At 45.9% G+C, this 8,501-nt stretch overlaps 1 protein-coding gene across 1 annotated transcript in view; it reads left to right on the top strand.

Moving 5' to 3' along the window:
* LOC106144171 (zinc finger protein 780B-like) overlaps positions 1–8,501 on the top strand; it is a 35,601-nt gene that overhangs the window by 7,796 nt on the left and 19,304 nt on the right. The window contains exon 5 of the mRNA XM_013351535.2: positions 1,891–3,250. Coding sequence (XP_013206989.1) covers positions 1,891–3,250 — 1,360 coding nt within the window. The remainder of the gene's footprint in view (positions 1–1,890; positions 3,251–8,501) is intronic.

The following is an 8,501-nucleotide window of genomic DNA, read 5'->3' as shown; positions in this document are numbered from 1 at the left end:
TAAAAATAAATGGTTTATTAATATTCTGGAATGACCAGGGATGTGGTTCTTTAGTCCCAGCTCCTAGGAGGCAGGTGGATCTCTGGGAACTTGAGGCCAGCCTAGTCTAATAACAGGCTCCAGGCTAGCCAGGGTCACATAGTGAAACTTTATCTGGAAAAAGTAACCTTGAAGAAAAGTGATTAGGGTAATGATGTGGAGGATTAGAATAAGGTGCAGGGACCAGAGAGAGGGAATGTTGTAGGAGCAGCGGGCTGCCTTCCCGCCCAGCTCCCGCATGGCTAGCTTTACCCAAAATAATTACACGGAAACTGTATTCTTTTTAAACACTGTCTGACCCATTAGTTATAACCTCTTATTGGCTAGCTCTTACATATTGATCTAACCCATTTCTAATATTCTGTGTAGCACCATGAGCTGGCTTACCAGGAAAGATCTTAACCTGCGTCTGTCTGGAGTGGGAGAATCATGGCAACTGCCTGACTCGGCTTCTTTCTCCCAGCATTCCCTTCTGTTTTCTCTGCCTACCTAATTTTCTGTCCTATTAAAGGGCCAAGGCAGTTTCTTTATTTAACCAATGAAATCAACACAAAACAGAAGACTCCCACATCAAGGAGGGATGTTAGATCCCCTCCACCACATAAAACCAGGTGTGGTGGCACACACCTGTATCCCTGTACTAGGGAGATCAGAAAGCTTACGTCCATCTTTGGTAATGTGCTGAGTTCGAGGCCAGCCTAGCCAACATGAATGAAAACCTGTCTCAAGGAAAATCAAGGCAGATGACAAGATAAAAATGTATCAAACTCTTTAAAAATATGAATGTGTTTGTATGTATTTATGTGCTTGTTTTGCTTACATACATACCTGTGTGTGTGTGTGTGTGTGTGCCTAGTGCCTGCAGAGACCAGAAGGGATTAGAGATGGTTGTGAGCCATGTGGGTGCTGGGAACAGAACAGAGGTCCTCTGCGGGTGCAGCAGATTCCCTTAGCTGCTGACTCACCTCTCCATTCCCTGTTTTCAGAAGTGGAAAGGAAGCAAGTGCGGTAGAGCTACAAGGAGCAAAGGTGATAACAATTCGCATATGGTAAACACAGGCCATACGATTCATGGGAAAATATACTTACTCTGCTTAAGAGACACATCATTAAAAACTTTAGGTAGTGAGGCTGGAGAAGTGCCTCTGCGTGTAAGAGTGCTTCATAACCATCCTGCATCCTTTGCAGAACCCACACAGCAGCTCACAATGGACTCTGGCCTCCATGGGCTCCTGCACATTTGTGATGCACATAAACTCACGCAAGCTAACACACACGAGATGCATACAATTCAAAAAGATTTTTTTTTTTTTTTTGGTTTTTCGAGACAGGGTTTCTCTGTGGCTTTGGAGCCTGTCCTGGAACTAGCTCTGTAGACCAGGCTGGTCTCGAACTCACAGTGATCCGCCTGTCTCTGCCTCCCGAGTGCTGGGATTAAAGGCGTGCGCCACCATCACCTGGCTCAAAAAGATATTTTAAGTACAGATTCTCAAACTTTGATCTATATCCAAATAACCTGATCTCATCATCTCCTATCCCTCTTAGACTTTTTATTTTCAAAACACGTGATTTTTGGGGGGCTATTTAGCCGATTTAGCTGCTGGTTTTTTCTTGTTTTGTTTTCCTTGTCTTGAGCCAAACGCTTGCGATGTAGCTTAAGCTGGCCTGCCTGTGTACCTGCACGTGTGACTAAAGCATCTTCCTCAGCCTCTGGAGTGCTGGGGGTAGACATGCTGTCACATCTGGTTTAAGCTTGCTTTCTGTTGTTTTTGGTTTCTGTTCTAAAAACTTGTATTTGTTTATTTCATCCAGATTGGGAGAGTGTCATGTGTTTATCTTTTTTTTTTCCAGATCTGGAATCTAGGTATAGCAGTAAGGTGTCATTTCAAGAAAATAGTACTCATGAAATTAATTTATCTCCATGGGAAATAATGGAAAGAATTACAAGGCATGGCCTCGAAGACTCCTTTTATGGGAAAGAATTTGAATATAAAATGTTTGAAGAACAAGAGAGTTCTCATAGATTATATTCCAGGCAAATGACAAAACCCACCCCTGGAAAAAGACCTCTGTACAGAAAACGCTCATCTGTTGGTCTCTATCAGAAAAATAGCAGAGAAAAGCCCTACGGGTGTGGGGAGTGTGGAAAGGCTTTCAGAGTCCGCCAACAGCTTACTTTCCATCAGAGAATCCACACCGGTGAGAAGCCCTACGAATGTAAAGAATGCGGAAAAGCCTTCCGACAGTGCGCCCACCTCAGCCGACACCAGAGGATTCACACTTCTGACAAGCTCTACGAATGCAAAAAGTGCACAGAGATCTTCACGTGCAGCTCAGACCTCCGCGGACACCAGAGAAGTCACGTCGGCGAGAAGCCGTACGAGTGTCGAGAGTGCGGGAAGGCCTTCCGCGTGCGGGGACAGCTTAGTCTCCACCAGAGGATCCACACGGGCGAGAAGCCCTACGAGTGCAGGCAGTGCGGGAAGACCTTCCGCCAGTACGCGCACCTTACCCGGCACCAGAGGCTCAGCAGTGCCGGCTTGAGCTACAAGTGCGACGAGTGTGGCCAGACTTTCCTGTGCAGCACGGGCCTGCGGCTGCATCACAAACTGCACACGGGAGAGAAGCCGTACAGCTGTGCGGAGTGTGGGAAAGCCTTCCGCGTGCGGCAGCAGCTCACCCTGCACGAGCGGATCCACACGGGCGAGAAGCCCTTTGACTGCAACGAGTGCGGGAAGAGCTTCAGCCGCGGCTACCATCTGACGCTCCACCAGAGGATCCACACCGGGGAGAAGCCGTACGAGTGTAAGGAGTGCCGGAAGTTCTTCCGCCGATACTCGGAGCTCATCTCCCACCAGGGTATTCACGTCGGGGATAAGCCGTTTGACTGCAAGGAATGCGGGAAGGCCTTTCGGCTCTTCTCCCAGCTGACGCAACACCAGAGTATCCATTTTGGTGAGAAGCCGTACAAATGTTTGGAATGTGAGAAAACTTTCCGACTGCTCTCGCAGCTTACTCAACATCAGAGCATCCACACGGGGGAGAAACCGTACGACTGCCAGGAGTGTGGGAAAGCCTTTCGGCTCCACTCGTCACTAATCCAGCATCAGAGAATCCATTCCGGCGAGAAACCGTACAAATGCACCGAGTGTAAGAAGGCCTTCAGACAGCACTCGCACCTCACCTACCACCAGCGAATTCACAAGAATTCTTAAGCATCCTTTGAAGAACCCTTTCGTTGCAAATATGATAGGGGGCATTAGAAAATTCTAGAAGAAAAGGGTTTTAATCCTTTTTTGCTTCTTGCACACAAGTGATGGCATGAAAGGTTTCAATCAGAGGAAAAAGGTGTTAAATTTCAGGAACTTCTCTCTAGAATGGTGCTTCACAGAAGGAGTGAATGCCTATCCCGTACACCCAAGGGTGTATGTAGCCAGGGCAACAATTCATCTTGAAAATTAATAAATAAAAAGAACTTCTGTATAAGCCGTGTCTCAAAGCTTCTGAAAGTTGTTGAGGTACAGTTCTTAATTAGAGATTTTCAGCAGACTCAAGCAGAACATAGCAAAGTGACCTAGAGGAGGGGTTCTCAACCTGTGGGTCACAACCCCTTTAGGGGTCGAGCAGCCCTTTCATAGGGGTCACCTAAGACCATTGGAAAACAGGTATTCATAATCTGTAACAGTAGCAAAATTACAGTTATGAAGTAGCAATGAAAATAATTTATGGTTGGGGTCACCACAACATGAGGAACTGTATTAAAGGTCGCAGCATCAGGACGGACGCTCTAGGGGTAAAGACCATTGAGTGGTAGACTGGCTTGAACTGGGCAGTGAATAGGTCAGGCTGGGAGCCTCTGAACCAGTGGAGAATAATAAAGAATTCTGTGCCTTCCAGCGTGACAGCTACAACAACGACACCTAACTGAGCACTGAACCTCTGAACTGTACAGCCCTAACTGCCAGTTTAGAGAAAGGAAGGAAGGAGACAGATTTCCTGGTAAAACAAGAAGCAAAGAACAGGATTTCTCTGTAGCATTGGGGCCTGTCCTGGAACTTGCTCTGTAGATCAGGCTGGCCTTGAACTCACAGAGATCCGCCTGCCTCTTGCCCCCGTCTCCCAGTGCTAGGATTAAAGGTCTGCATCACCGCCATTCGGCTCTACTTGGCTCAACCAGCAAAGTGACATTAGAAAAAGAGGTAGCACTTTTTGAATATTGAAAAAGACTTGAAAGACGTAGGTCAGATGCACTGGGAATTCTTAGATCATGAGTTGGAGCGAATGTGTAAACAAGACAGGAAGTCTGCAGGGGAAAGCAGTGCCCTGAACTCAATCTGGAAGTTCATGGACTAGAACCACGTGATTTGATACGGTGTCACTAGCAACATGCTAAGCACTTAAAGTCGAGGTATGTGGCCCCTCCAAATTATAACAAGATTTAGTGTAAAATACAAGACTTTGAAGTCTTAGTTCCTGGCTGCTCAGGATGAACTCGGGGATGAGGCAAGCATGCTGTGATGTCAGCTCGGGGCAGGGGGCAGGAGTGAGGATGGACAGATCCTGGAGTTTGCTGGCCAACCAGTCTAGCTGGACCCAGATAATGAGAGACCCTGCTTGAAAAGTAAGGTAGACAGCTAATGCCGAGTCCCCTCTGACCTCTCGCACAGGCGCATGACACAGAGACATGCACACACAAGAACCTCCATCCTGGGAAACAGGCAGGAGAATCTGAGTTCAAGCCAAGCTAGTCTACATAACAAGTTCCAGGCCAGCCAGGGCTACACAGTAAGATCACCAACAAATTAAAAACATTTAAGTAAAAAAAGTATTATCTAGTCTAGGCCTTCACAATCCTTTTTGTGTTTTTAAAGTTTTCTACATATTTAAGAGAGAAGTGAATTGTGTTTGCAAACTTATGAACATTTTTAAATTACCTTTTTATCAGCAATAAAGACTTTTTTTAAGGATGGTGATGTCAAGCAGATGATTCGCCTGTGACCACTCTCGTGAGCTTCTGTACTGCGGCACACAGTTGACCTTTCTACCATAAAGTAAAATAGAAGCAAACTCAGGTGTCTTTATTCCCGACAAGGCTTTTTGCATACTAGGGTCTGCATGGTACAATAATCCAAATCTTCTCAAATAAGATCTGAAACTTGATCATATTTGAGACGAATTTCTAGGAAACATACTGGTAGTGCTTTGCTCTCTTCCTTCCCTCCCCCTCTCCTCCCTTCCCCAACCCCCCTTCCATCCTTCCTTTCTTTCTGTTTTGGAGATAGGGTCTCACTGGTCTGCTCCAAATTCACTGTCGGCCTCCGCCTCTTTAGTGCTGCAATTACAGGCATGGACCTCCACTTTTGTCTACTGGGTGATGCATTTTTAAAAGAGTACCATAGTTAAGTGAGAATATTATGTACTATGTATTAGAATCCGTACTTTTTTAGAAAATGAAACTAAAATCTCATCAGAATGAAATAATTCGGACTTATTTAACTACTTAATCTTTTTTGTAGGAGGCCGCTTGCTCATTTCCTGGTCACCCAGACTCCCGAAATAATCACACAGAAACTATATTATTTAAACTACTGCTTGGACCATTAGCTCTAGCTTCTTATTGGCTAACTCTTACATATTAATTTAACCCATCTCCATTAATCTGTGTATCACTACGAGGTCGTGGCTTACCAGCAAAGTTTCTTTTCTCCTTGACTCAACCTCCTTTCTCCCAGCATTCAGTTTAGTTTTCCTGCCTACCGCTGTTCTGCTCTATGCAGGCCCAAGACAGTTTGTTTATTAACCAATGGTATTCACAGCAGACACGGGAATCCCACAGCAGACACAGGGGAATCCCACATCATAACATAGTTATTTCCAGTGCACTGTCACTCAGTGCCTCTGAGTGTGTGGGACATCAGCAATTAGTAAATACTGCTAACGTAAAATAGAAGACTACACTAGTGGGAAGTTTCTATCTTATGCCACCAATGCACATACAGGTCCCTTCCCAGGGTGTGGCACCAGTTCCAGGGTCTGCATATTGGCCCGATTCTCTTCTGCAGCAGTTGGGAGTTTTAACCCTAAGGAACAATACAAGTGTTCCTATGGGCAACAATACAAATACATCCCCCACAGCACAATTCTGAGCAAAATAAGCAGACATAAAAGACGGCTTTCCTGGGCTAGACTGTAGCTCAGCTGGTAGAGCACTTGTTTAGCATGCAGGAGTCCTGGGTTTGATCCCCAGGCACTGCGTATGAGGCACAGTGGCTCACGTCTAAAACCACAGGACTTGAGAGGTAGGAACAGGAGGCTCAGGAGTTCAAGGTCAGCCTTGGCCACAGAGGCAGCTCAAGCTCAGCCTGGGCTACAGGAGACCCTCTCTTTGCTTTGTTTGTTTTGTTTTTGAGAGAGGGTTTCTCTGTGTAACCCTGGATATCCTTGAACTCTATAGACCAGGCTGGTCTCAAACTCAAAGAGATCTGCTTGCCTCTGCTTCCCAAGTGCTAGAATTAAAGGTGTGCACCACCATCAACACCAGGCTAGAGATGCTGTCATAAAAAACAACCATAGTCTATGATCCCCTCTAGAGTAAGTACAAAAGTTGATACTTTTTATGTAGTTAGAAGGCAGAATAGTGGTTGGGGTGGGGTGGGCTGCCCAGGAGTAGTAATGAGAGAAACAGCGGGGGGCTCCGAGGACAGCAGTGTCTGGTCACTAGGTTTGGGTGCTGATGGCAGATGTATTCTGTTTGTGAGAATTCGCACTGTGCCCAGGTCCTGCGCATCTCTGTATTGATGTTGCACAGCTAAAAGTTTTTGTCTTGGGAAATGATACTGAGTTCATATAAATACTTCAGATTTAATGTCTCTATCTTAAACTTTGTCTTCATTTTCTTTATAGCAATTTTTTGATTCTCTCACAATATAGCCATTGTTCTGGAAGACACATGAAGTGCTGCGTGTAAAGCCAGCTTCGCTAATAATCCGGAATGAAGCCAAAGTTTGCTTTGCATCGCTGTGCTTAAATACTCACTGAAGGGCCAGTGAGATGAGATAGAAGCAGTGCCTAGTGCGTCTGACAACGTGAACCCCCATAGAGGTAGAAGGAGAAACCTGACCCCTAAGATTGTCCTCTGACCTTTGTCGTGGAGTGCACACACCCACATTTACACGCAGGCATTGTGAACACAGCAGGGAAGTCACTAACGTGGTAGTCAAGGGCTGGGGAGATGGCTCCGTGTGGCAAAAGCGCTTGCTGTATGCGTGCTGTTGGCATCCCAGGACGATGTAACAGCCAGGCCATAGCACACACGCCCATAATCCCAATCTTTCTGAGTGGAGGCGAGAGGCAGAGACAAGAGAATTCCTGGAAGCTCACAAGCTTGGCACCTGCAGCAGGAAAACAACAGAGATGCTGTCTCCCAGGAGAGCAAGGCCAGCACCTGAGGTTGTCCTCTGGCCTGGGCATGTGACCACATTTGTGATTTTGTGTTCAGATTTAGCCAAAATTGTAGTTCTTAAAACATCATGATCTGTAATTAGGTTTATTTGGTTATTTTCTATCTTTAAGGACTGATGTGGTTTTTTTTGGTTATTTTCTATGTTCAAGGACTGATGTTTTGTTTCTGACTTATTTTTAATCCTTGTGTATATGAGCATGTTCATACGTGCATGTATGCATGGAGAGGATATAGATTGACGTCTGGTGTCTTCGTCACTTTTCACCTTATTTTTGGAGACAGGGTTTCTCTGTGTAGTTCTGACTGTCCTGGAATTCCCTCTGTAGACCAGGCTGGCCTCAAACTCACAGATATCCACCTGCCTCTGCCTCATGAGTGCTGGGATTAAAATCGTGCACCACCACTGCCAAGCGATTTAAAAAAAAATGAAACATTTCCATGGTTTTAAAGTTAAAACTAGGCTGAGATTAGTGGTCCATCCTTGCAGTCCCGGTATTTGGGAAGCAGAAATAAGAGTACTGAGTCCAGTCCAGTCTGGGCTACGGTGTAAGCCTGTATTTCAAATAAATTGCCAGGTATGATGGCTCACAACTTTAATTCCGGTGTTTGGGAAGCAAAGGCAGGCAGATCTCTGTGACTTTGAGGGCAGCCTGGTCTACATAGCAAGTTCCAGGCTAGCTTTGGCTACATAGTGAGACACTGTCTCAGAAAACACCCCTCCAAATAAAATGTAAGGGGAGTGCTAGAGAGGTGGTTCAGTGGTTATTAAGAGCACACACCCCTCTTTCAAAAGACTCAGTCATGGTTCTCCCATGTTGGGTCACCCACAGCCACCTAGATCTCTAGCTTCAGGTGTTGTTCTTTTGAAAAACTACAACTCCCAGACTCCTCCTGGACTATGGTTGCCTGTGCGCGCACCTGCGCGCAGGTATGGGATATTCTTCCCAGATTGCCTTGTGCCCCCCGTTAAAAGGCAGGGCCACACGAGGCCCCTCTCTCT

This window comes from Microtus ochrogaster, linkage group LG4, assembly GCF_000317375.1.
Source record: "Microtus ochrogaster isolate Prairie Vole_2 linkage group LG4, MicOch1.0, whole genome shotgun sequence".
Classification (NCBI taxonomy): Eukaryota; Metazoa; Chordata; class Mammalia; order Rodentia; family Cricetidae; genus Microtus; species Microtus ochrogaster.
The sequence above is the reverse complement of the archived record's forward strand: the minus strand, read 5'-3'. Positions and strand labels throughout refer to the sequence as shown.